Source organism: Corvus moneduloides, chromosome 17, assembly GCF_009650955.1.
Source record: "Corvus moneduloides isolate bCorMon1 chromosome 17, bCorMon1.pri, whole genome shotgun sequence".
In the NCBI taxonomy this organism is placed as follows: Eukaryota; Metazoa; Chordata; class Aves; order Passeriformes; family Corvidae; genus Corvus; species Corvus moneduloides.
In genome coordinates this window covers 504,348-531,007 of record NC_045492.1, presented here as the reverse complement: position 1 = coordinate 531,007, position 26,660 = coordinate 504,348, and the positions used below count along the sequence as shown (strand labels likewise).

The 26,660-nt window shown below is 43.1% G+C and overlaps 1 protein-coding gene across 4 annotated transcripts in view; it reads left to right on the top strand.

Annotated features, from left to right (window-relative positions):
• Positions 1–26,660, top strand: part of NDRG3 (NDRG family member 3) — a 64,721-nt gene that overhangs the window by 5,445 nt on the left and 32,616 nt on the right. For 3 of the 4 annotated variants that reach the window (XM_032126729.1, XM_032126733.1, XM_032126732.1), the window contains exon 2: positions 25,291–25,395. In XM_032126729.1, coding sequence (XP_031982620.1) covers positions 25,339–25,395 — 57 coding nt within the window. In that variant the 5' untranslated portion in view covers positions 25,291–25,338. Of the gene's footprint in view, positions 1–18,835; positions 18,906–25,290; positions 25,396–26,660 lie in introns of all 4 variants that reach the window. The other variant, XM_032126731.1, reaches the window with a different exon arrangement.

Genomic DNA, 26,660 nt, shown 5'->3' with positions numbered 1-26,660 from the left:
CTATAGCATTTTGTAAATTCTAGAATTATTTGGGGTCTGGGTACATTTAAGTTTTCTAAATACATGGGATATATATCTTTAATGAAATTTCTGTTCACTAAATTGATTTTTCAGATCTGTTCTTGAAAATTTGCCTGGATTCTCCAGTACTGTTGTCACACAAAGTAGTTTTCTCCTGAGGGGTTTTTTGGACTGTCTTTGTGGGGAAACTGAAGTTAGGTGCTTATGTTTTTAATGGTTTCTTTTGGCTGTGGTAGTTTTGAAATTTATTACTTAGCCAATAAAATCGGGGCAGGGGCTGGGGTTCAGGTTGTGGAGGTATTCCTACCTTTGCACAGGCAGAAAGAAAAACTTGATTTGTGTAAATGTATAGTTTTATGACTTGGATTGGAAAAGGAGGGCTTGTGTTTGGGTTGTGCTTTGTCCAGATGGTAGAAGGTGGGGCCTGGGGAGTGGTTTAAGTCTGCTTTTCTGTGCTGCCAGCTCAAGTGCTGCATGGCTTGTCTCTGCCTTGGTGGAGAACTAATGTTACAGTGCTGGGAGTCTTGAGAAAGGACACGCTGCACGGTTGACAAAGAAGTGTTTTTAACCATTTTATAAGAGCTCTACATTTGCTATTTTCCTTATGTAGATCATTCTGATACGGTTTTCCAGAAAGAAGTGACCCTTGTTACAAATTAAACTTTCCTCCTTTAGCTTGGATGAAAAGATTATCAAATACATATCATATGGCCCTCAGAAAATCCAGGGAAGATTTTTTTTTTTCACTTTACAATGCAATTGGGCTTTATCCATCAGCCAGCCTAAAGAAAGGCACAGGACTTGGTGAAAATCTTCATGTGTATTAGCTCAGCCATAGAATAAAACTATTCTTTCCTGACATTTTTAAAGTAGTTAATTGGAAACATTCATTATTTAAAAAAAAAAAATGAGTAAGAGATATATTTTTTTGTTGCTTCTAGCAGTAGGTGGATGGAACACTCAGCAGGTATTCCTGCCAATTCATGTTTATCAAATAGTCTGTGAGGTCACCTGTCAGTGAGTGGCCTCTCTGCTCCATCCCCACACAGGTGAGCATGGTCATGCTGCTGTGAGGTTGCAGTGCCTGTGGGGGTCCAGGAGTACTTTGGAGTTGAGAGCAGAACTGTAGGACTGCAGGGCTGCTGGTTCACAGTGAGGACATTGCTTTAAGAGAAGGGATATTATATTCAGCATTTTAAACTGTGCAATGCCTATATAATGCAACCACTGTAGCTGCTGCTCTGATGATGTAAGAAACAAAAGGAAGGAGTTGTTGCTTAGAAGACTGTCTGTCAGGATGTCTCCTTGGTGAGACCTTGGCTCGCCTGTGTTAGCCTGTAGTGCTGGGCTGTAGCCTGGATTGTCTCCCCGGCCACAATGTGACTTGGTAGTGTTGGGCACTGTGCTCATTCATGCTGCTGTGCCATAGAACTGAATTATTGTAACTGAAGAGTTGGCATAATCTAGGGCTCTCAACTGGCATTTTTCAGTTACTGACCTGTCATTGTCAAGATTTCAGCACAAATGTCTAAGTTGCAAAAGAGCTGGACTTTTCCAGCAGAGTGAGTGCAAAAGCACAGGGGGAGCTGTAGCTTTGTTTGTACAAAAGAGCTCATGAAGTAGTTCACGTCATCTCTGCTTAAATGCCATATTGTTTTTTCCCAGTGCCACGTTGAAGAAAAAGCAAGGCCTCCACCGCAGAGAGCAGCAGCAATATGGGCTGTGTGCTGTAGAGATCCAGGCGTACCCCAGCCTGGGAACGCTGCTGTATGGTGGCTCATAAGAGAGTAAAGGTTTAAAATATTCTTTTGTCCACACTGAGCAGAACCATTGCCCAGGTATTCAGTACCTTTTGGACACTTAATTTCTGTATTTGTAACTGGTTTTAAATGGACTTGGAGCTCATGGCTATCCCGCCCCTGGACTCAGTTGTGGGGCTGACCACATGAGGCAGGAGCCAGAGACAAGTTGTCTGTGATTTCAAGGGATCACAGAGTTTTTCTAATCTTCTACTAAAATGCCCCAAACAACTCAAAGTCCGCCCTGCTGTCAGCCAAGCTTCAGGAGACACCTCCACCTCAAAAGCTTTTTCTCTGATCTCTTTGGTAGCAGTTGAAACCTTAGAAAATGGAAACCATGAGCATTTTTCCTGTTTCCAACATGCAAAAGTGTTATTGATGTGGAATTGGAAAGTGTGATGCTTGCAGTTGGAGACAGTCTTTAAAAAACTTAAAGCCGGGTTGATTTTTGTTGTCCTGGTATTTGAATACGTGCTTGTCTGGACGTATTTCATGTGGTCAGAAGATCTGTGACCAGACTCTTTTGTCACAGTAATTGCTAACTGATTTCTCTGTGGCTGTGCTCCAAGGGAAGGAGCCATCTCAGGTCTGTGATGGTTACTCAGAGGTGTTAACTTGCCTTAAAAGTGATTGTCACTCAGCCAGTGTTCCAGTTCCTGCCCCAGACTGCAAGGAAGTTAAAAACCTTTGTTGATCTGATTTCCCTGGGGGCTATCCTGGGTCTTCTGAACTTCTGTGTTGGCATGCTGGCAAGCATAGAGGTGGAGGTGCAGCATAAGAAATGCCATCTTCCTTATCGCCCTCCCCCTCCCTGTGGAAATACTCACAGCTTTTACCGCGGAGCAGGCAGCAACACCTCCCCTCCCCCCAAATCTTGCTTTCTGATATATCTATACTTTGGGTGGTAGATGGAAGATTTTTTACGATTTAGTATTTTAAAGATTGGACTGAATGATCTTAGAGGTCTTTTCCAATCTTAATGTTATCCACCTTTCTGGTCCCTCTCTGGCCTGAGACCGTCATACCAGAGCAGTAATGGAGACTTCTTGTACCCTTCTTACCAAATGTTTTTTTGCTTGTTTTGTTTTGTTTGTTTTGTTTCCTGTTGATGTTGAGTATGAATTGGTACATTTTGTGTGATGTGTACTTCCTTATTGTCTTCACTAATTCTTTGTAAAGGTATAGGAATGTTGGCAACGATTTCCAAATTTTAGGTAGCCTGACAGTCTTGTATCCAGGTATTGAGCAGTTCTTGAAATCTGGGAAGCAAGTGTGTCAGCACCAGGGCTGCCTGGTCACGTGTACTCCAGAAGCTTCGCAAGGGTAATGAATCCATCAAGCCCTTTGGATAGTGATTGAGCTTACACTGTGAGAAATGGCTTTTGTTGTAACATTTGGTAGTAATTGCCTAAATGAAGTGTTTTCAAGGGGAATTCTAGGCCATTATAATTATATGTATGCTGCACTCACTCCAGTATAAAAATGTCTTTAAAACTATTTGCAGAGCTCACCAGTTGGTTTCTTGGGATGGGGCTCTTGTGCCTGTTCCCCGTGAATGCATTCCATTTCTGGCAGTGGTTTTAGGTGTTAGAAAATGATAATTCCTTACTGAACATTGTTTTCCTTGGCAGTGCGGTGACTTCTCTGTCTAAGATGTCTAAGAAGTCTGTCATTCTGCCCTTTTTTTTTTTTAATTTACTTGTTTTTTAAATTAACTGTGATATCCTGAAGGAAGCAGAATTTCTGTAGGAATTCCAGCATCAGCAGTGAAGAGCAGATGGGAATGTGCAGCACTGGAGGCAGAGCAGAAGAAGCTTCTGGGAAGGGATAGTGAGCTGAGTGCTTGTGTCCCTTGGGGCTGAGCTGCAGGAAGTGCCCTCACGAGCTGGTTTGGTCTGGGGAAAAAACCTTAATCTTCTTTTTCCCTTGTTTAAAAAATGTTTTGTTGAGGTTGCAAAACAAGGACAAGACAGCCTTCAAATGCCAGCTTTGGAAAGGGTGTTGCATAGGATTTCTCAGACAGATGGAGGAGGCATTCACTGAGCACTATATTACCTTTTTTTGTCAGTAGTGGAAGAATAATCCAGGTTTTTCCTTGGGCCTTACAAAAGATAACCACTTTTGCCCCCTTGACTTTGTTTCCTTTTTCTTTAATAGAGACAGGAGTTTCTTAACAATAAAAGCAATAAAACAGCCAGAGAAGCCTGTGATCCCTTCTAAGAAACGAAGAAATAAGAAATAGGATAAAGTCTATTGTATGGTATAGTAACCTTTGAAGAAATTCATAGTAGAATAGAAATACGAGTTTAAGACAGTGTATAAAGGCAGGAGAAATACTGTCAGTACTTCATTTTTGTAAAATAAGAACTGTTTAGGCAGACATTATTCAGCCATTTAGGGAGGTTTCCAGAATATGAGTCTCTCTGCTTTCTCTCATTGGTAGTAGTTGTTGGGGAAAAAAATTGAAGTGGCTCGAAACACATTGCACCAGAAAGCTTAATTCGTTACCTGAACATTGTCTGAACTGAGAAGTGTAATGCAGATATCTTGCTTTTCAGTAGTTTTATTCCTTGATGTGATGTATTAATGTTTCCTCAGATCTCTAGCCTTCAAATGTTCTGGGCTATGGATTGATTATAAACATGGCACTTATGCTGCTATTTTTATCATGTCTCCTCATTAAAATAAACTGCTTATGTAGAAGCCATCATAAGTCACCTTGTTGGCCTAAAAATGACTTAAGCAAATACAGTCTTTGTATTGTCAAAATGTTCGGTAAGGAAAGGCTCACAGAGTTTAAATCCTGATCTTTAAATATTTCATTTAGTGAAGTCTGAAGTATTTTTATCATATCCTAAATCACTAGACTCAAATTTTCTTTTGTGTTTTTAAAAAAACCCCAAGGTTTCTGAGCAGCAGTGATTCCAGGGTCTGGGACCTCAGCTTTCAAGACTGGCATTTCCATCCATCAAGGGACTTGTTCCATGCCCACAGTCTCTGCTTCCCTGCAGCAGGGTTCAATAATCTGTGTGGCTCAGAGGTACAGGGAAAGCCATGTTGTGGGGAGCAGAGGTACTCTCCTCCTAGCATCTTCTGGTGGCTCCAAGCTCCTGGGTGCAGTTGCAGTAGGAGGGGGATCTCTCTTCTCTTGTCTGGCCTGCAGTGGTTTCTGGGCAGCTGTTAGAAAGTTCCGTCCTTGTTTTACTGGCGTGTCTGTATACTCCTCATTTTTAAGGGATCAACAGTCACATCTTAACATTGACAGCTGCTGCTTCTTCCTCTGAGCACCTGCATTCACAGTCACCACTGACCTGGTGAGAAGCTTGGTTGAGCAGTGCTTTGCTGTCTTTCTCATGCAGTGGCTAGATGAAGAGTGATGACTTTTATTACTGCTGATTGCATAATAGAAGGTAGAAAACAGCTTTCAATCAGTAATGGTGAGGGTTCTATTTTACTCCAAACTGGCTGTAGAGGCATTGCAGGAGAAGTAGCCTTGGAGCTTTTACCTCTTCCTTGGTTTCTCCCCTGACTGCATCTTCATTTGAAGGAAAATGAAAACATTTAACCTCTGACTGAGGTGAATATTTAACAGGAATGTGTCAGGTGCCAGTGTACTGGGCTGCAATGCAAAGTGTTGGTCCCTTCATTAAATGCAAAGTTACTCCATGCTGACTCAAAAGATCTCAAGAGAAACAAGACTACTTAATCCCAATGTGTGGTTTGGTGAAAGAACTGTGGAGAAAAATGTGTTATCCTGTGCTAGACAGGAGGTTCAGATAGATCAAAGAAACTGATCTCTGACTTCACTGTATTAATATCAACATAAGAAGCATTGCCTGAAGGGTCCAAGAAGACCAAGAGTACAGCCTAGAAAGAGACCATGATGAACTTACTTAACTAAACCAGATCAAGCCATTGTTTTGAAAAGAAATTAATGCCTGAGCCTGTGATGATTCCCTCTGCACCCTTCGTTTCATAAAAGCTCTTGAACAAGGAGAGGAGTGTAGGACTTCTCTGCAGTGGATGGACACTTTTCGCAGCTCCTAGGTACTAACCTCGTGTAGCTCATACTCAAATGGAGCAAATGTACATAAAAGGGCTAATAAAAAAAAAATCAAAGTTGAAGTCAACTTGAGGTCAAGAGAGAAGCATACGAGCATCTTAAATTTAAAATTATGTAATAAAATATTTTTTAATGAAATTCCCAACTCTGGGAGTGGTAGGGGAAGCAGGGCATTATGTCAAAGGTTGCATGCACATTTATGAAGGTTTGTGGCAGCATTAAGGCACACTTCTAAAGAGAAACTCTATCTCCCTGAGGAAGTGTGAAAGTCCTATAAAACAGTGAAATCATAGGAATAATCAACACTGGAGCTCATTATCAGCATAATCTGGCAAATTTTTTGAGTATAAGAGAACTAGAAAAGAGAGAGCTGATGAGAGAGCAAAGGCATGGAATTAGAAGACGGAAGGAGACATTAAATGGTTTAGGACTTTGCACCTTGGAAAGAAGCCACTGGGAGGACAAAGGGAAGTAATAAAGCTTTATGGAAGGATGACTGGTGCAGGAGGTGAGTGAAGAATAACTGGCATTTCTGAGACCATGAGGACTGTTGGGATATCCAGTAAAAATACAGCTATAAATCAGACAGACGGAAGATTTATTTTATACAGTATTTTCACAATACTAACCAGTGCCAGAGAATGATATGGAAGCCAGAAGCACAGAGAAGTCAAAGTCAGAAAAATAAGCAGAAGACTGGCAACAAATTTATTTTTATCAGCAAACATACATTATCATAGTAAATGGAAGTTAGCTTTGAGGAAACATGAAAAAAATCCTGTGGTACTAAGTGATAAAGCAGCATTTTAAATTCAGCATAGTGAAGTAATGCAGCTGGAGAACAGCCCCCACTGTATGTGTACAGCAATGAGCTCTGAATTGCTTTTCCAGTCAGAGAAAGAACTGAGGGTTATAATAGGCAGTTCTATCAAAATATTATCTCATAGTTTAGAAAAGCAAATTGAAAGTTAAATGCTGGTGGAAAAATAATGGTGATCAAACTAGGAAACAGTGGTGTGTAAGCTCACAGTGCGCCTGTGTTGTGAGTGCTGCATGAGTTCTAGTCCCATCGCTCTCAAAGACCCAGTGAAACTGGGAGAGATTCTGAAAAGGTTGATGTGATTGATCAAAGCTGTGCAATGAGTTTCTTGTAAAGAATGATAAACAGATCAAAGCTCCTCAGTTTCAAAAAGATGTCTTTGAAGAGGATATGATGGAAGCACAGTCTTAGCAGCATGGCGTGTATGTGAACCCACTATTCACTGTCTCTTTTGATAAAAGGACTAAGACCACCAAATGGAAATAGTGGGTGGCAGGCTCAAAACAAAGTGAGATATTTCTAAAATAGGAGCAGGACCTCCTCTTTTCTCTTTGGCATCGAGTTCTTAATCTGCTGGAACGAATCCCTGGATTTAAGCTGATTTATTCTGCAGTTAACACTTCATCATAATGCTGTTCATGGGGCTTTGTAAGCTTAGCTCTAGAGCTCTGTTCACAAGAGAAATCCTTTTGAATGGTGGAGTAGGTATATGCAGCCTGGCAGGCTAAAATGGCCCCTTGGATCAGTTTTCATTGGGAAAATCAGTGCAACTTCTCAACAAAATATTATAGTAGAAATACTTGGTAAAGTCAAATACAGTTTCTGCAGCTCAGGATATACAGCCTCACCTTGTGTCTGGTGTTTTCAGGTTGTGATTGGAGTATTAAAACTTCTGGGACGGCAAGACCAAATATACCCTCTTTGTCTGGGATTAGCTGGGATGGTGGCATTTTCTTATGCTCCGGTGGTAGTTCCAGCTGCATCTACTACAGAAATAATATTACATTAATATACCAACCAGTTGCAATAGTGTTGTTTTGGGATTGCTCCACAGGAGTTAGAAAAGCAGAAGGTTTTGGATTCATGGAAACTGGACATGATTTCAGCATACAGGTACTATTTGTTTGTAGTTTATTACCTGTGCTTTATTTTATTTGCATATTTATTGACAATTAATTTCTTGCCATTTTAGGCCGATTTAGCACCTTGCTAAACATTTCTTTACTGAATTGTAAAGACAAACTTCACTAACTCATAAACTGCTCAAGTGAATTGTGCTTTTGAGTTGTGTTCAACATCTGCTCCTGACCTGCAGAAGGGCATCTGGTCACAGAAGCATGTCATTATTTCCAGTTCATTAAATAAAAGCTATGACCTTAATCTGAAAATCCTTGAGATATTTGGAGTTTGAAAGAGTGGGGAGTGGAGTGGTGTAGTCTGCTGGTATTGCTGAGCTAACCCCTCACGGTCACTTGTGTGAGCACATGGTCTCAAGGACGTTGTGTCTCCCTGGAGGCACCTTGCTCCTGAGCAGGGCACAGCTGTGCCCAAGACTGAATCGGACTCTTGAGGTGCTGAGGAAGTGTTTGGTGGTAAGGTGGGTTATTATCGTTTTACTTCTAAAGTGTTATTATGATCCAGAGTAATCATATTACTGAGGTTTCACAGATAACTAAATGTCCTGTGTTCTGTGGGTGATCTCAGACCTCTCCACTGGTCAGCTAAAACTCATTAGCTGAAATTGCTGTGGACAAGGCTCAAAAGAGTATCCACACTTTGGTTCCCTCATGGCAGCTTAAACAAAGATGATATTCTTTACAATTGGGTCTGGCACCTGATTGTACCACAACTCACCTGACTAATACAGTCTTTCTTACATCTGACGACTACCCTTCTTCAGAACATTTAAAATATTTTCTGAGGATTTTTTTAGATACCACAGCTATAACACTGCAATACTGGACACAGGGTGCCATTTTCCAAAAGAATATGGCAATGAAGCTTGGAAAGGGAGGAAAAAAGAGTAATGTTGGAGTGAATAAAATCAAATCAGAAGTAACTAAGGCTTTCATTTTATGTCTGAGATGCCTGCATCAGCTTAAATTCTGCTTAAAGGTTAATATGGGAGAAATGTGCAAGCAATGTTACAGAGAAGAAATACTAAACCAAGTAAAAATATTTGATAATTTATCTCCAGGTGAAATTAGTGTCTTTAGAGAAGGTATTGTCAAGCTTTTGTAGGGTTGAGACTGGTGTTCTAACCCTTGATGTTTGCCAAGGGCATTGGAAAGTTCCTTCTCTGGACAGCACATGTGGGCAATGGGAGTTGTGACTGCTCAGAGCTGTTCAAATGGGCTGTCAGAAAGAGATTATTTGATATAATCTCCAGGGTGTGTTACTTTATATTGCATATTTTTGGGGGGGGGGGGGGGTGTAACAGTGGGATGAAAGAGTACTCTGTATATAATAGGTCAAGCTCTTGATAATTTTCATGACTCAAGGAAGGAGAGAGGCACTAAGATTTCATGGGCAAGGCTGCCTTACTGTTCTGCAGTACAAAGCCTGAGAATAACTTCTGTGTTCCCAAGAAACAGCAGTGTTTCAGTGCACTGGGGAAGAAACTTCCACAGGACTTGAGAGAGGCAGATGCCGCCTGCAGTACACGTGGATGTAGAGGCAAAAGGGAATTATTGTCAGGTGCTCTTCTTTTGCTGTACCCTAGACATTTGCTCTTGGACTGAATCAGACAGGATGATGCACTACTGTCTTGGTTTGAAAGACAGGTGTCTGCCAAGGAAGGCAAGAGTCCCTTGAAATGAAAAAAAAAAAAAAAAAAAAATGCAACCCCCTTCCCTCCGAATTATTATAATTTTGAAATTAAGGGGCTTTCAGGTAAAGATATGAGGAACAGGAATAACAGTTCTTTACTATCATATATCGATATGTGTATAACCAGTCAAACAAACAACAATAACTATGGCAGTAAGAGCAAACAATCACAAACCCAGTGCCAGCCTTCTCGGCTGTCGGGCCCTTTCCCCTCGGGTGCAGTTCCGCTCGCAGCCGGCAGGGGCGCTGGCGGCTCCCGGTGAGCAGGGCAGGTGCGATGGTTCCCCCGCGGCTGCAGGGGGCGCTCCGGAGCGAGCTCGGGGAGCACGCGGCACCGGTGCCCCGGGATCCCGGGAAGGGATGGAACAAAGGCTTCACAAACCCCTGGGCAGCCGATCCCGGTGTCCGGCCGGACCCTCGGGAACAGCAGGCTGGAACAGCAGGGATGAGCACAAATCCCGGGTGGCAGACGAGATGTATCGAACTCCGGAGCTGCAGCAGGAACCCCCCCTGGAGGTCTGGGCAGGCAGGGCATGCGGAGCTACAGAACAGCAAAGGCTTAAAGCAACTGCAAAGGAACGGCGGGGCCAGGGCAGCCACAGCCCAGCTGCCAGCAGGGCAGGGAAAGGCGGGCTTGGGATGCCGGGATCTCTCCGGTAGAAGGAAGGCAGCCGAAAAAAACCAGAAACCTGCAGTGTTGACGAATTCCTTCCAGCCTCTCTCTGTCCAAATGCTGGGAACTAACAGCCCACAAGCCCAGGTGACAAAGAGCAGCTCATTGGACCCCGCCCTCAGTGGCCAGGACTTTTAGTTTTTTTTAAGCGCTCCGTAATTTGTCCCCCTGGCAACATGTATGGGGAAAATTCTTTAAGAGAAATAGAAAACAGAAGGAGAACTCCTAAAACCCCAAGAACTACTCAGGTCCTGCATGGTTCCTCACCTGTTCTTTTTCTGGAAAATACTGAACGTTTTTCAGAGTTGGCAATCAATTTAATATTAAGCCTGTTATTCTGATATATTAACATCTGCCCTGAAAAATTTACCAGATGAATTTCTGCTCCAACTATGCCTTTAATGTGAAGTATCTTGAGTTGACTCCTTATTCATTATGAAACAGTTTTAGAAAGGGAATTTTTAAAGAGTTCTGATATGTGGCTGTAGCAGCCACACATACTTTTGGATTTTTTCTTTTTATTCTGGTCTGTGATATTTTCAGATTAAAAATCTCATTGTTTATACCACTTGCAGCAAGGGAAATTCCCGTTGGATAAAAGGAAACTATTTTTGCAGTGAGAATGGTGTGTAATGCTCGAATCTACATCCTTAGAGATTTTCAAATCCATAAGGCCCTGAACAACTGGATCCAGCTTTGAAATTACTCTTGCTTGGAGAGTAATCTCTCCTCCAGAAATCTCTTCCAGCCTACGCGGTTCTGCAATTGCATCCAGGTCCCATAAACAGAAACCTTGCCGTGTTCCTGCGAAAGAGGCTATGAACAGGCTTCTGAGAAACTTCCTCTTAATTCTTACTTGAGGAATTAGTTTTAGACTTTGGTGTAGTCAGCTTTTTCCTTCTCTCTTGCTTTGGTGTGGTACATCCTTGTCTCATGCAGGTTTCTAAGGAATGAAATCAGGAATTAATCTGCCATAACCAATTCTTTCTAAACACAGAGGGGTTAAACGTGAAACCCATGTGATGGTTCAACTTTAGTCAGGACTAGAGTATTAGAACTAAATCACTTGTATTCAGATCTTCAGTTAGTTTTGAAAGAAGTAAAATCTTTGTGTTTTAACATCTTTGGGGGTCTGTTTACAATAACTGCATATCCTAGTTGACAATCGTCCTTGGGATCATGGATTTCCATCATAAGATATGTGATGTGAAACTGTCTTAAGCTTGTGAATGTTTGCCTTATCCCAAATATGCAAAACTGAATTTCACTTAAGAGGAACCACCTTAACTTATACTGTTATTTCTTAATGAAAACTAAATTCTGAGTTGATCTAATCCATGGACTTTGGTTTGGAGAAGTTTGGGTGAGGAAAAAAGTTGTTACTGCTTTTACCAGATAGCTATTGCAGCAAAAGCTAGATTCAGATTACCATTCTAAAACCTGTTCTTTTTTTGGTATAAGTTGTTTACCCAGTCCAGTTCACAGTAGATAAGCTTTGGTTTCTGATTTTGACCCCTCAGATTTTAACAGGAATCGGTGTGGGGGTGAATGAGGAAAGGCAGGGAAAGAAGGATGGAGAAAAAGGGAAACAGAAGTTCTATTTGCATTTTAGGAAGGCAAGGGCTTGGATCTCACAAGTCTAGGAGGCACCTTTTAGGAGAATGTGTCTGCTGGATTTTTGCAGATCTCAGGTAGTAATGATCAGAGCTGTTGCAGGAAGAACTAAACTCACAAGCAGCTTGGAACCAAGAACAGCTACTGGAAATCTGTAGAAAGCAAATTTGGTTTGGGTGAACATGGAACCTGGGGAGTAGGTCAGTTTCCTCCTCAGGCCTTATCTGACAAACTTAAAATTTGGGAAGGCATGTTTGGTACAGAGTGCCATCTGCCTTTGGCTTCCAGCTGCTTGCAGAAAAGCATTCCTAATTCTATGAAAAACATCACTTGCCTTCCAATGGTATTTTAGGTATTTACTTTATATGCAGTTTTATAACTGACTTCAAACACAAGTCATTCTTATGAGCGATGTTTAGCTTAAGTAGTTGGTGTTTTCTGTCCTATGTCTCTGTTGTATTCATGCAGGTGTTTGCAAACTACCCCTGTAACTTGTAAGGGAGGATGCTTACAGTGGCCGAAAGAAAATGTGGTCCAGTGCTGCATCACAGAATCACAGACCTCAAACATCTCATGTCAACCCCTCTTTCATGGGCAGGGACACTTTTCACTAGACCAGGCTGCTCAAAGCCCCGTCCAACCTGGCCTTGGGTACTTCCAGGGGTGTTTCTACCTTCTCTGAAATAAGACATTACTATGTTTTATCAAAAGGCTTCTATCCATTTCAGAAACTTGTAACGTGAATGCCCATGCTGATGTGTACTTAGGTATTCATTTATAGGCCGGGTTACACAGAGCACCATGAACACTCTAGTGAGTTTGTGAGTATATTTCCCTACCCTTTTGTATGTGATCCTCAGCTTATACGGCAGGATTGGGAGGCAGTTCCAGAGGTCATTACATGTCTGGTCCTCATTGCATGAGTTGGTTCTAATGTGATTGTCTGATAGGCTCCTTCATCTCATTAAACCAGGAGAAAGCTAGCCTGGCAAAAAGTCTGCAGTACATCTGCTCATGTTGCAGTCAAGCATGCCAGACATTCCCCAAGGCAGGGTTTGGGTCCTGGCTGCAAGGGGATGGAGCAAAGGAGAGATCTGAAGGGTCTGGTTTTTCTTTCAGAGGTTGTGAGGTGAAACTCAAGTTCCTCCGTATGTCCTGACATAATACCCTACAACAAGGCAACTCAAATTAGCAAAATTAGAGTTCTGTCCTATGTTCTGTTTACACTCTTATCTAGATGGATTAGATTTATCATTCCCTAAAGCTAAGTGCATATGCCCCTGTGTATCATCTGGCAGCATCCTGAGCATGTACATTAATCTGCTCCCTGATTCAGCTGAAGAGCTAATGCTGCCTGGACACCTGGTTTCTTACAATCCAACCTCAAACTGAGATACTTGACAGATTTAGAAAAAAGACAGCACACAAGGAGCCTTTTCATCAGTCAGTTCATTGATCCAAGTGAAAGGTAGTCCTGAAAAAAACACTTGAGGGAGAGGGTAAGGAGATCTGATTTTCCATGTTACTGCATAATCATCAGCCTGGTGCAAGGGAAGAAGAGGAAGGAAATTCTGTCTGGTGTAGGGAGGGAGGATGGGAGCATCCCTTTTGGCAGAAACTCACAATTGTATTAAATAACTAATGAAATTATCTCCTGAATTGTCTGTACTGTATCCATTACTGGTTTTAACTGTGCTAACTGGAGTTGCCTCTCCTGGCCAGCTGCCTCAGGAGGGACATGCAATTCAGCCTGACACATACAGGGATGTTTTCTGCTTGGAAGCATATACACAGGCTGGAAGTGATGGACAGGACAGCTGTGTGGCAGTCGCAATGGGTCTGAAGTAATGGCACTGATACTTGAGAAGAGGTTGTCCTTCAATGACACAGGTTGGGCCAAAATGAAAGAGCTTGTTCTGGGAAGCTCAAGGAGCAGTACTGTATGCATAAGGGGAATATTTCAGTAATGAAGAAGAATGGGCAAAAAGCATATAATAAAAATCTTATTTTACCAATTTGTTTCTCACACAATTGTATTCTTAAAATTTGTATCAGTCCTGTGAATGCCCCTTTTGCAAGCAGTCTGCAGCTAGAGCAGATTAAGATAGTGAAACATGGATTAAGATAGGAAAGCATCCTGAGACTTAGTCTGTCTTCTGTGGACTTTGATATTCCTATTAACCATCAGTATTTAATATTGAACAATATGTATTTGCTGTGATAAAACTTAAGGACTCTCCCATGTCCACCATGGTGGATAACTTGGAATTGGAGCTGTTGAAGTGTTTGATCAGCTTGTGCCTGGAAGTATACTACTTTCTCATGGCCAAAATCCATTTTTTTCAAGTTTGAGTGAAGTAAGAAGAAAAGTTTGGGGTTGCTCTATGAAGACACTAGAAGAGATTTGGATGTATATACATATACAGCACAGTGGAAGGCTCTTCTTTACCTGAATGAGCTGAACCAGAAGCATTTGTGTCTTCTTAGCTGCTGAAGAGCAGAGCTATTTGTTCTTCCTGAACTTTGCACATGTCTGTGATGATTTTTAAGTTTGGTTTATCCAGACTGCACATGTATTTGTATATATATTTATTGCATTGTACATGCCAAGAGATCACCTTCACTGGTGGATACGTTACTACATTTGGTTTAGGTTGTACAATTTATATATTTGAGCGAACACAAAGTTTAAATGAAAGTCAATCTACAAATTTTTTCTTCTGTCCCAGTAGCACCCCATGCAAATGAACTAAAATATATCAATCAAAATTGCATTAGAAAATATGAAAGCTGAGGTCTGACTAATTCTCTAGCTATACAGTAACTTAAACAGTGGTTCCTCACAGACAGCAAGAAGGCTCAGTTTGGTGTAATGGTTATGTTATGGAATGGTTTGGGTTGAAAGGGACCTTAAAGGTCCACCTTCCACTAGACCAGGTTGTTCTAAGCCCTGTCTAACCTGGCTTTGAATCACTGCAATTTAATGTTTAGTAACCAGTGAAAATGCAACTTTTTCAATAAGATAAATAAAATGCAAAATCAGCATTAAATTTCAGTAAATTGAAATGTGGTATTTGATGATAAAAATCACTGTTAAAATCCCATTTAAACAGATTTCCAATTCACCTTGCTCTGGAATGCTTTACTTTGCTCAATGCAATATGTACTCACATTTGATTAATTTTTTTTCACTTAAAGTGTGAAAACACAGTCAGTTAGTAGGAAGCATGGATGAAATGAAGCAGAAACAAGCTTGAAAATAAAACTGCAGAGGAAACTGAAGGATCTGGAGGAAAGCAGTCAGATTTCATCATAAGCTGCTTAAGAGCATGTTCCTGCTGAAGACAGCATTTTCCCCACTTGCCTGGTGTCGCATGGGCAGATGTGTGCTGGGGAGCAATTGAGGTCAGCTACACATAGTGAGTGCTCAAGGGTGGGGACACAGGACAGGGAGGAGGTGGCAGGAGGAGAAGGTGCAGTGGATGCCATGATAGTGACAGTGCCGATGAAGAGCTACATGTGTTTTGGTTTGGACAAACATCCAGCCAAAAACCTCAAGAGCCCTCACTGGTGCCTGGGTGGGATCTCCTGAATGACAGGGCTAGTGGAAGTAGGTGGCTCAGTAGAGGTGAAAGCACCTTGGAACAGATCCACTTGAACATGTCCTTCACTGTGGAACTGGCAAGAAGGGCTCTGTGGTTTGGTCTGAGCTGTGTGAGCTCTGACACTGGATGATACAGGTGTTGCTTTAGAGTGATGCCACTGGGCACAAAAGGACATAGAGCATCATGCGAGTAACATGAGTGGTGGTAACAATCACTGCTTATTTCATTTGCCTTGGGGAGAAAGGAAATGCTGCAAAGCTGTTTGAAAGAGATACCATGATCAGAAGAGACTCTTTCAAAGACAATAATTTGCACAATTTTCATCAGAAATTTCTCATTCCAGTTTATATCCTGGGGTGTCTCCACTCTAAAACTTCTTGGACTGTCCTGTATAGGGGAGCTCAGCATGGTTCAGTGTTTTCATGGGCACTGGTCCAGATAATGTAAAACACTTTTAAAGACTTTAACAGCATTCTTGCTTAATCAGCCCTGTGGTCGATGCCTGTTAATTCAGGCAGTCAGCAGGCATGGTGTCCTGCTTGCTGAGCTCAGTTACACCCATGGCAGTATGACACTGCCTTTATTTAGAATTGGACTCATCCAAAATTAATGGAAAGCAGGGCACAGACCTTTTCCTTACAAAACTGTTGGGGTCTCTCCCCCGCCGTGTAGCCCTGGGAGAGGGGCCCTGAGCGCACAGACACGGGGTTTCCCTGCCCCTGCTCAGCCTCGTTCCCATTGGTTGGTTTGTGTTCCCTGCGCGGGCAGAAGGACCCTCGGTCCCGTGACTGGAACAGTTCCTGGGCAGAGCCCCGGCCATGCGGCTGGAGAAATAAACATCTCTGAAACATCTAGCAAGAATCTGTCTGTCCATATATATTTCCTTTCCACGGGACTCCTGGTTTGATATATGCGTGTTGCAGGATCCCCACTGCAACAAATGGTGGAGAATTGAGAGCAGAACGATCCCCGATCCCTAAGCGACTGATTTGTGTGAGTAAACCCTGGAAACTTTGGATTCCTCTTCTTGGTTTTGCTTTGCTATTCCGTATCTAAACTATGGAAGAACCGTGGGAAGACTCTTGGCTCTCAGAGCCGCATATGGACATTTATCTTAAACTTAAAATGATTCTTGAACAACGATTTGTAAATTTTAGCTTGATTCAAGCTCAGAAAGAACTGAAACACTTCCTGGCATGGTTGTTTAAGAACTTTTTCTATGTTTCTTGGGATTTAATTCTTACCAAGGGCTTTTGGAAAACCGTTTGGACACAGTTAATATTTGAGTCAAAATATATGCCGATGGAAGAATATTTTTGTGAATATTATTTAGTTACCGAGACTGCTGAGCAATGTCAGCTGTGTCCTGGCGAAGGGAAGCGTGCCTCAGGGACCGTGCGGCCCAGGCCACGTGCACCGAGCGCTCTCCGAGCAGCAGCGAGGCAGTTCCCGCGCGCGGGCGGAGCCGCGCCGAACCGAAACACGCGCTGGAGCAGGGCGCGGGGGGGTCATCGCTCGGGGGCCTGGCCGAGACGTGGATGCAGCGCCTGGCAGCGGCAGCGAAGCTGCGACCAGAGGAGGCGACGCACGGAGAACTGAGCGGCGCGGCCCGGCCCGGCCCACGCAGCCCCGAACGCGACCCCGGGAAGAGCGCGCAGGCACCAGCAGCCCCGACAATTCCAACACGGGAGTGACCGAAGGAGAGAGCAAAGACGCAGCGAGACAGAAAACAGCAGCCACTCGGAAAAAGATCATAGTAACTAAGACCTTAGGGATAGTAAAATGGTATAATGTTAAGCAAAATTATGGTTTTATAACAAGGTGTGACAACCAGCAAGACATATTCGTGCATAGAACTGCTATTAAAAAGAATAACCCTGAAAAATACATCCCAAGCTTGGGAGATGGAGAGGTGGTGCAATTCAAAATTATACGAGGTAGAAAAGGGTTACAAGCATCGCAGGTCACTGGGCCTGATGGTGTTCCTGTAAAAGGCAGTATATATGCAAAAAATCGTAGTCATGTTAGACAGTATCTCCATTGTAAGCCCCCCCTACAGTTTCCCTTTCCTAATCCCACCTTTCCCTTTTACCCTATGTCCTATTACCCCCAGTGTATTCCCAATCCGTTTTTTCATCCATGGTTTCCCTCACAAAACCATGCTTTTGCCAACTGTTTCCCCAAAAATCCCTTTCCAATGCCGAGTGGGGGATGAAAAGGGGGAGGGAAGAAGTTAAACCCTCTCCTGCCTCAGTTTCCCCACAAAGCATGCTCAGAGAATTCTGTCTCCCTTCTGTCAGCCCTAAGATGTTCCAGAGAATCTGTTTGGACATTTAAAGACTCAGGAGGGTGGCTTGTTTTGTTCTGAAACTGTTCTTGTTATGTTTATCCAGTTGTTTTCATTCTCCTTTTATTAAAATAAAACGGGTGAGGTGTTGGGGTCCCTCCCCCGCCATGGAGCCCTGGGAGAGGGGCCCTGAGGGCACAGACACGGGGTTTCCCTGCCCCTGCTCAGCCTCGTTCCCATTGGTTGGTTTGTGTTCCCTGCGCGGGCAGAAGGACCCTTGGTCCGGTGACTGGAACAGTTCCTCGGCAGAGCTCCGGCCATGCGGCTGGAGAAATAAACATCTCTGAAACATCTAGCAAGAATCTGTCTGTCCATATATATTTCCACAGGACTCCTGGTTTGATATATGCGTGTTGCAGGATCCCCACTGCAACACAAAACCATTGTTAAATGTAGGTCTTGTTTAAACACCTTAGGAATTATATGCACCAGCTGACATTTCTGTCCTAGGTGTAGCCCAGATATCAGGGACATAAAATCATGGTGGATTAGGAAGCTGCTATTGCTTTGCTCAAGTGCAATGATGCCTTAAAGATCTAGGAATAAAAGAACACACTTTCGAGACAATATTAGTATAGGAGGTAATATAAAGGCTGGTCTTTATTGGGGGCCTCCAGGGGCAGATATGGAAAAATGTCCACCCTGCATAGGGTGAATACAGTTTTGTAAGTTTAGCAAATTAGGATAATTGACAAGAATCTCCAATTAGAAGCACAAGTGATGAGGTAATTCCTCCCTGGTTCTACCCTTTTCTGAATTCCGCCCCCCCTTAGGTAGGAACTAAACTTTGTTTATGGAAATGTGTCTCGAAGAGCTGGTTTCAACCTTGGCTCCCAGTGAGCCAAACCTTGGACTCCCAGGGCTTGGAGCCTCTGGAATGTGTTTTGTCTTTCTGTCTATCAGGGTAGGGAAAAGTACTGGAGCTAGCTAGGAACTATATAACTACACAACAACAGTCTACAGAGTTACAAATATATATGAAAGAAATGTAAAAGCAAAATCATTTTGGCAACAGTGAAAGCTGGAACTGCACTGGTGAAGCAGAACACAGTTTCTTCCTGTAGGTACACAGTTTGCCTTGGAGGTGGAGCACCATGTGGCACATTCCCAAAAATGCATGCGCTGGAATGCAAAGTGAGTAACCTTAGAAAATATTCTGAAACCGAATTTGGGCCCTTTGCTTGTTTCTCTGGAAGTTCACCATGTCAGCCAGCACTTTAGTATAGAAAACAGAGTCACTTGTGCAGGTTTTGGGAAGCACACTGCTGTCCGGAGGCTTACACAGGGCAGAGGAGCCACAGAACAGGAATGCCTAAGGATCTCAAGGCCCATAATTAAACTTACCTGAGATCTATATGCCAAGACTGTGGGTCTGCCCAGCCAGGCTGAGGAGCCGTGCCAGAGAGCTGGTTTTCCAGCAGCACAGGAAGCAGGAATCCCCTTATGAAGAACAGGAAAAGTTACAGTGGAGAGCAGTTACACAGCAAACATAGCTTAAGAAATAAAGGCCTGAGCAGCAAACCTGCAGACCATGGTGTCATGGTTTTGACACTGGCTAAGCACCAGGCACCCACAAAAAAACCTGTTCACTCATTTTCCTCTGCTGTAGCTAAGCAGAGGAGGGGAAATTAAAATGAAAACTTCATGAGTTGAGATAAGGATTAGGGGAAAAACATTTTAAGGGCAAAACAGGCTCAAAACTTAAACAGTTTAAAAAAAATTTATTATTAACAGAATTAAAAGTAAAAAGGGTAATGAGAACTAAAACCTTTAGAACACCTTTTCTTCCCAGTCCGTCCCTCTTTCCACCGACCGCACAAGGAGACAAAACGTGGGGTTTTGGTCAGTCTTTCACTTCTTAAAAATCTTTCTTCGGTATGCTTAAGGAAAAGAGTTTATTTCTTCTGCTGTGCTGTGGGATCCTTCCCACGGGAGATAGTTCTCTGCGAACTTCTCCAGCGTGGTTTTAACTTTCACAAACAGCAGCCCGCCTGACCTCCTGTAACGTGAGTCCCTCCCACGGGCCAAGAAGTCTTCCCACAACTGCCTAGAGTGGATCATTTTAGTTCATGGGGTTTAGGCTTTTAAAGATGAGCTGTTCTAGTTTGGAAGCAAGGGTTCTCTGTCTCTATAAGCAAGGGTCTTCTCTCTGTTCGAGTTCCTCACTAGATTACAGCTTTTCAACATTCACTCGCGCCAGCGTGAGCACTGTTGCTCACGGGCTGCGCGTGGATCTCTGCATCCCCCCATGCACCTCATGAATTACAGATTTGTTGTATTATAGTCCTCCCCCGGCGTGCAGAACAATCTCAGCTCCAACGCCCGAAGTTCCTTACCCTCCTTCCTTTGCACCGACCTGAGTGTCGCCATGTTGTTCTCACGTGCCCTCTTTTCCCTTTCCTCTGACTCGGAAGAAAATTGTTGTCCGTAGGTATTATTGTTCTCAGGTTCTATCAATTGAAAAGTTCTTACAGAGTTTCGCAGTGCAGAAAGGGTTGAGCTTGTCCGTGCTCCGTGTCGGGGAATTGTCTGTTTTCATCGCTGGCCACATGATCCCTGCCGGCACTGCACGGGCGGCTCCTGCCAGGACTGCCCCCGGCGGCCTCCTCACCACCCCTCGGGAGAAGAAAGGACACCTGCCCGCGCCTTTTCCTTTCTTAACTCTGTCATCACAGAGGCGTTACCAACTTCTCTAATTGGGCTGGTAACCTGCGCATCGTCAGAGCCTTCAGTGATTGGCTCTGTGCCGGACATAGTAGAAACTTCGAGCAGTTTGTTCCCGCCCACCAAAACCTAGACTGTTTTTAAACTAGCACACGTGGGTAGCGTATTTTGGTTCTGGCATAGGTTGCAAATTGTGGGTTTGTTCCCATCTTCCTTTGCATACCTGGGAGTAGCACTTCTGCTTTCCATCTTGTAAGACATAGCTGGCTTGTCAGAGAGCGGTTCTCAGGAACCTTACCCGGATTGTCATGGCTGTGAGTCCCTAGAGAGGAGCTTCCTCGGCTGGCCTCTGTTGTCTGCCAAATGAGGGAGCATATGTTTAGGTACATTTGATGCCATGTTGAGTAGCATAGCTTGCCAACTGATGGGTGTAATTTTGCCTCAGTGTGGTTAACATACCAGGCGAGAGTGTAAGTGGCTATGGAGGTAACGAATTATAAGCTGTAGTCAAATTGAGGTGAAAAAAACAAGAATTTTTTGCCTCTGAATGCAAGGTTTTGTTGCACTGAGTTCCTAAACAGTGTAGAGAGATTGAACCTCCATAAGAAAACAGACTTGAATTCAAGATGCAGCTCTTGCAGCTCCTAACCCTGCAGGAAGCAGTTGTGCCAGAGCTTCAATGACCAGAAAGCAGAGCCTCAGAACCTGCAGGTGTTGCAGTTCACACTCGGCCTGTAGTACTCATGCTCTTGACTTACTGAACTTTACTGCGATTTCTTTCTTTGTGTATTGAAATGATGTATATTGAGAGTAGCCTTGTCTTAAAATAAACATGCACACATGTATTTAAGGTCTTATTTTTGTAGGTAGATGGTTTCTTTCTAGGGCTTGCCTGCCTTGTTTTTTTGTAGCCTTCTGTCTTTACCCTGATTCTAGTCTCTGTGCTTAATGATTCACCACATCTTTCCTGGATTCTTGTCTTACTGGTTTTCAAAGAGCATAGGTTTCCTTCAGGCTTTAGGAAACCTTTGGAAAGGGATAGATGGTTTCAGTTGGGGGATTTGAGTGTATTTACAGTAATATATAAATAGAGGCAAGAGGAATACTTGCAAAGCAGGTGGTACTGGGCCATTTATAGAAAAAGTGTATGATTTATACATGGATTGTTTCAGACAAACCTTTTGCTTTGCCTGGGCCTGTCTTCCACAAAAGTCTTTTGAGTGCTATGAATATTTATGCTGCTTTGTTGTAGTATTTTAAACTTGCTTTCAGCTTATTAAATGACATGTTTGTCTGTTTAAATAACAGGAGGAATGGAGGGAGAAAATTGTTTCCTGGGAAGACAAGTCTGCAGAGCTTTTTTACAAGGAGTCTTTAGCATGGTTGGAGCAGAGGATAGCCCAGCTCACCAACACCCCACCCTTTCCTTTGCCTCTGCACTTGACGATGTGCTCTACAGAGGTCTCTCTACTACAAAGCATCCTCTTTTGAGAATTTTTGTGGCCTTTTTTGCTCAAATGTGCCTGTTTGCTGTGTTTCAAACCAAAATGCATGTTGCTGTTAGCATAGCAGGTGCTCAGGTGAAGTTGTGGCAAATAGTCATGTAGAGCGGGTAGATTTTATGCTGTAATCACAAATTACCCAGATTTAATCCAGGGCAATCACACTGAGCTTGCTAAGACCTTGGGAGAAGTACATGCATCTGCCAACGGAATAGCCTCGGCTTGGATTAAAATGAAGTCCTGAGGCTGTCTCAGCCATTTTCTGGAGAGCTCACAGTGAGTGGATTGGGAAGAGCTGATTCAGGAAGCTAAAAAAGCTGCTTGCAAGCAGTGATGGGGACCCCCTGTGCCTTTTCCTTCAAAAAACCTTCAAAAAACTTTGGAAAGCAAAAAAACCGTTAAATTGCTAGGTGAATAGATATAGAATCAAAGTGTTTAGGGAAAAAACGCACCATCTGAGGCTGTGTAGGTTTAATCTTTGTGTGATTTTGCTCTCAGTTCAGCAATTCTCGGTGACTTCCTGGCTCACCTCAGTATTTGGTTCCCACTGGAGGGATCCTTTGTAGGTCTTGCTCCTGGGTGAGAATGTGCTATGAGCTGAGGAGCTTTCCAGGCTGACTGTGGTGCAGACTCACTGCAGAGCAAGACTCTTACTTTTCTGTGAACTTCCCTACAGAGGTTTTCACAGCTATTTGAGCCCAGCTGGTGTTAAGGAAGGTTGTCTCTTCTGTCTCAGATCAGCACCCAAATCAGCAGCCCTTTTTGTTGCTACCCGGCTTGCTTTAAGGAAGGGGCAACACATAGTGCACATTATGGCAAACAGCAGCTTGCCTTAGAGATCTCCCTTCCTTTGAGACAGCATTTGGAGCAATAGTGGACCAGGAAGACAATCATCAGATTAATTTCAGTGTGATGTTGTTTATTGTGTGCACTGTAGTTGCATCTTGAGATCAAGTATGGAAATCAAAGTTGATGAGATAAATGCATTTGTTAATCCTTGCTTTGAACCCCTACTAGGTTTTTATTCTTCTTATATAATATGTGATTAACAAAGTAGTGCGTGAGTTCAAGATGTGTGTCTCCCCTCTGACAGACTTTGCACACTTCATGGATGTGCTTGTATTGACAGCAAACAGTGTACCTGGGCAGGTTTATGCAGGATGCATCTCAGGCCTCTCTGGGATTTACCGCACTTTTTATAGCTCAGGGGAAACTAGAAGAAATATCTGCAAGGCTATAGCAGAAGTTTCTTTGAGCAATGTAAGGCAGAGCAGTTGGTGCTCTGAGGTGTTCTTTGGTCAGCCACAGCTCAGTAGAGAGGGGTTACTATATTGGTGCCCTCCTTCTCTGTAGACTCTAGTTTAGGCAAAAATGCAAGGTGTGAGCCCAAGACTCAGGAAAACTCCTGCACAGAGAAAGGTGGCTGGTGTGTGCACAGTTTTTGAATTCCTTTGGGTAGAGTGGACAACTTCTTTGTCTCTTGGGTGACCCCAAGAATAAGCATGACCTTCCTGCCTGCTACCAGTGGGTGTCTTTTCAAAGGAGCATAAGAGAAGGGATACGGTCTCCAAATAGTAAGGTGAAGGTGGTCATTCCAGTACTGTGTCACCTGTCTGCACCTTATCTGCAGATAAGCTTTGTGATGCTTGTTTGAAATTCCTTTTGTGTCTGTAAGCTCGTGTGATGCTGTTTTGGAGAAAACCTGGTAGATATTGAGCTCTTAATCAGTCCCAGTGTATATGGAAGTTGTAATTCCTTAGTAGAAATATTATTTTATTCCGTAATATCTTATCAGTATGACAGTAACCAGCTTTCCCCTGGGGCTTACAGTGCACTACATAATGGCTCTTAGTCTTCTTCTGAATAAGAGTTCCTTGTGGAGTAAGGGGATTGTTGCCTATAGATTAACTGGTTTCTTGACACTCTGACAACTGGTATGCTTTACAGCAAAAAAAATCGGAAAAAGAAAAATAATTCAGTTTCGTAAAGCAAAGGAGCTAAAAGAGACAGGAGTTCCTATTGCTGATTTTCAGAGGGAAAAGGCGTTTTGTTTTGATTTGTTTTGTGACAGATTGGCTTCAGCCACACCAGGGTTAGTCCTAGCACAAAGGGTGCAGCTTAGGCACAGCATTTGGGGTGAGGGGGACCCCTCCTCCACACCACATGTTTGTGTTGGGTTGAGGTGGATGGAGAACACAATTGTTATTTTTCTACTTTTTTTTTTCTGTGGTTAGTAGCCTATGATATCCTAGACAAATAATTTGATTTGTGACAGTATTCAAAAGTATTTTCCTAGCATGCTCAGCTGATGCACAGGAAGTCCACCACATGCTTACTTCTGTTCCGTCAAACGAAGTTGATGACTTCATTTATTTCATCTGCAGTAATAGGTACAATTTTCCTGAACAATCAGGTAGACTGCACCATCAGGTGTGATCATCTCTTGCCAGAGCTCTTTTCATGTTGCTGCAGCTGCTTGCTCTAGAAATTCGTCTGTCTAGAAACACAGCTAGAGTGTCTAGAGTAAAAATTAAATGCCTTGTAAACTCAGCCATATTTTTCTTCCATCTTCATTGCTGTATTTGTATTCAAAGATTTCTCCTCTGGCTCCGTGGCAGCAGCCATTTCCCACAGACGTATGGCAGCTTCGCATAGTGTCCATTAATTCTTTTCTTTCCTTTGCTGACTCTGCACCATCTGATAGAATGATGGTTTGGGCTGCCAAGCTAACAGTGTTGTCTGCACATGTTCCACTGGAACAGCACTGTCTGGGGCCCTTTTTATATCTCACCTTGTATCTCACCTTATATCTCAAGGACTGCCCTGAGTTCTGAACCGTCTTATGTTCTGCCAGCAAGGAGCATGGATCTCCACACCTCCGTCTCCTGTGTGTAGATGTGGTTTTGTCTGTATGTCTCAGGGATACAGCACAGCCTTGCCTTTGGTGGCAGGATGCTGGGGTTTGGGTGTGTAGGGCATGGTAGGGGGAAGTCAGTATTACCACATACTAAACACAGTTTTTCACTCTGCTGATCAAGTAATTTCCAGTTCATTTCCAGACACGCTATGGCTGAAATACCAGCAATGCGTAGAAGTGGATGCAGTTTCTCAGTTGAGAGGCCTGAGCTTTCAGGGACAGCTCTCGGTGGGCAGGGCAAGGAGTAACCAGACTAACACAGTGAGAGCAGGACTGGGTTTGCCTTCTGCACTTACACAGGTGCTTTATGTTGCATCAAGGACCAGCTTTTCACAGGCTTAATTTGAAGCATAGACAAGTCTAATGAAAAATCTCTAATCTTCCTTTGATTAGCATAACTTGTAATGCTGTTTCTAACAATACACCTTTGTTTCAGAATCCCTATTTGCTGCTTTGAGGATTAATTGGCTTCACTTCCAGCACCATGGATGAACTGCAGGATGTTCAGCTGACAGAGATCAAACCGCTCCTGAATGACAAGGTAATACTGGCTGCTGCTTTATCCTCACAAGTGTACTCGGGATGACTTTGTGTCTGGCAAGGAGCCCTAGCTGCCAGAATCTGTCTACAGATTAAAGTACCTTAAGCCCTGAAACCCAGTAAATTCTTCCCCATTCTGGTAATCTACCACCACCTACTCTTCCAAAGTCTCAGAGAAAGATAGACCACCACAGTTCAGGTAATTTTGGAGTCCTGGCCAAACAGTATCTCATACCCATACTGCGGATTTGCAAAGGCTGAGCAGCAATTGAAAAGGTGATCCCATTCCTGACCTGGTGTAGCTGTAAAACCTCTAATAAGTTTCTCCTTGTTAGAGAAATGCTGGATTGTATCCTGGTTTTTTTGGTGGGGGTTGTTTGTTTGTTTGTTTTACTTTTTTTTTTAGTATTCTGTCTTAAATGATCCTTTAGTGTTTTGACCCCTAAAATAGCTCTGTCTCCCTGGATTTAGTAATGGAGAGTCATCTCCTTTTAATGTGTGCAGAGCCCAGTTAGAGCAGTCCAGATTCATGCAATACTGAGACTTTGGAAAATCATTGTATTGCAGCAGCTGTTCAAGTCTTTCACTCTTGTCTTCTGTGGGCTGGAGAAGAGCCATCTGGGCTCTGGGAGAGCCCTGGCCTTACTGAATTCTGCCATAAACTGTTGTTGAGAGTGCCTAAGTTCATTACAGGCATCCCAACAAGATCTAGCATCTTATATCTGCAAACTAATTATGATTATGAGCAATGTGGTTTGGTCACTTTCCATAGCTCACAGCCAAGCCTAATGGTGTGGGAAGGAGTTCCTAAGGCTTTGCTGTTTGATGGCTGACATCAAGAACTGGCTTGTGCTGCCAAAGGGCTGTGGTGCTTTGTCCACTCACTGTGTGCTTGCAGAAGACTGCATCATCCCCCACAAAATGGGTGAAATCTCTGAAATTCTGCTATGTTTTAGTCTGTACTGATAAGTTTTTGCTCATTTCTTTAGCGTTCTAGCATAGCTGTTTGGTATATGTAAAATCTAAAAACTCAGCTGAAATCTGCAGTCCAGGTACCTGTTCTGACAGACTAGTGCTTGACTACTGGGCTTCCACCATTTTTAAAAAAACTGTTTCCTGGAAGGGTGAGTCTTGAAAGTACAAAATCAGTGTAGATCAGCAAATAAAAATATGGAATACAGGCCTTGAAGAGAGTTACTAATTTCAGAACAAGAGATAAAACATTTACAGAAGACAAGCTTGCTAAATACAGCGGCCCAGATCTTG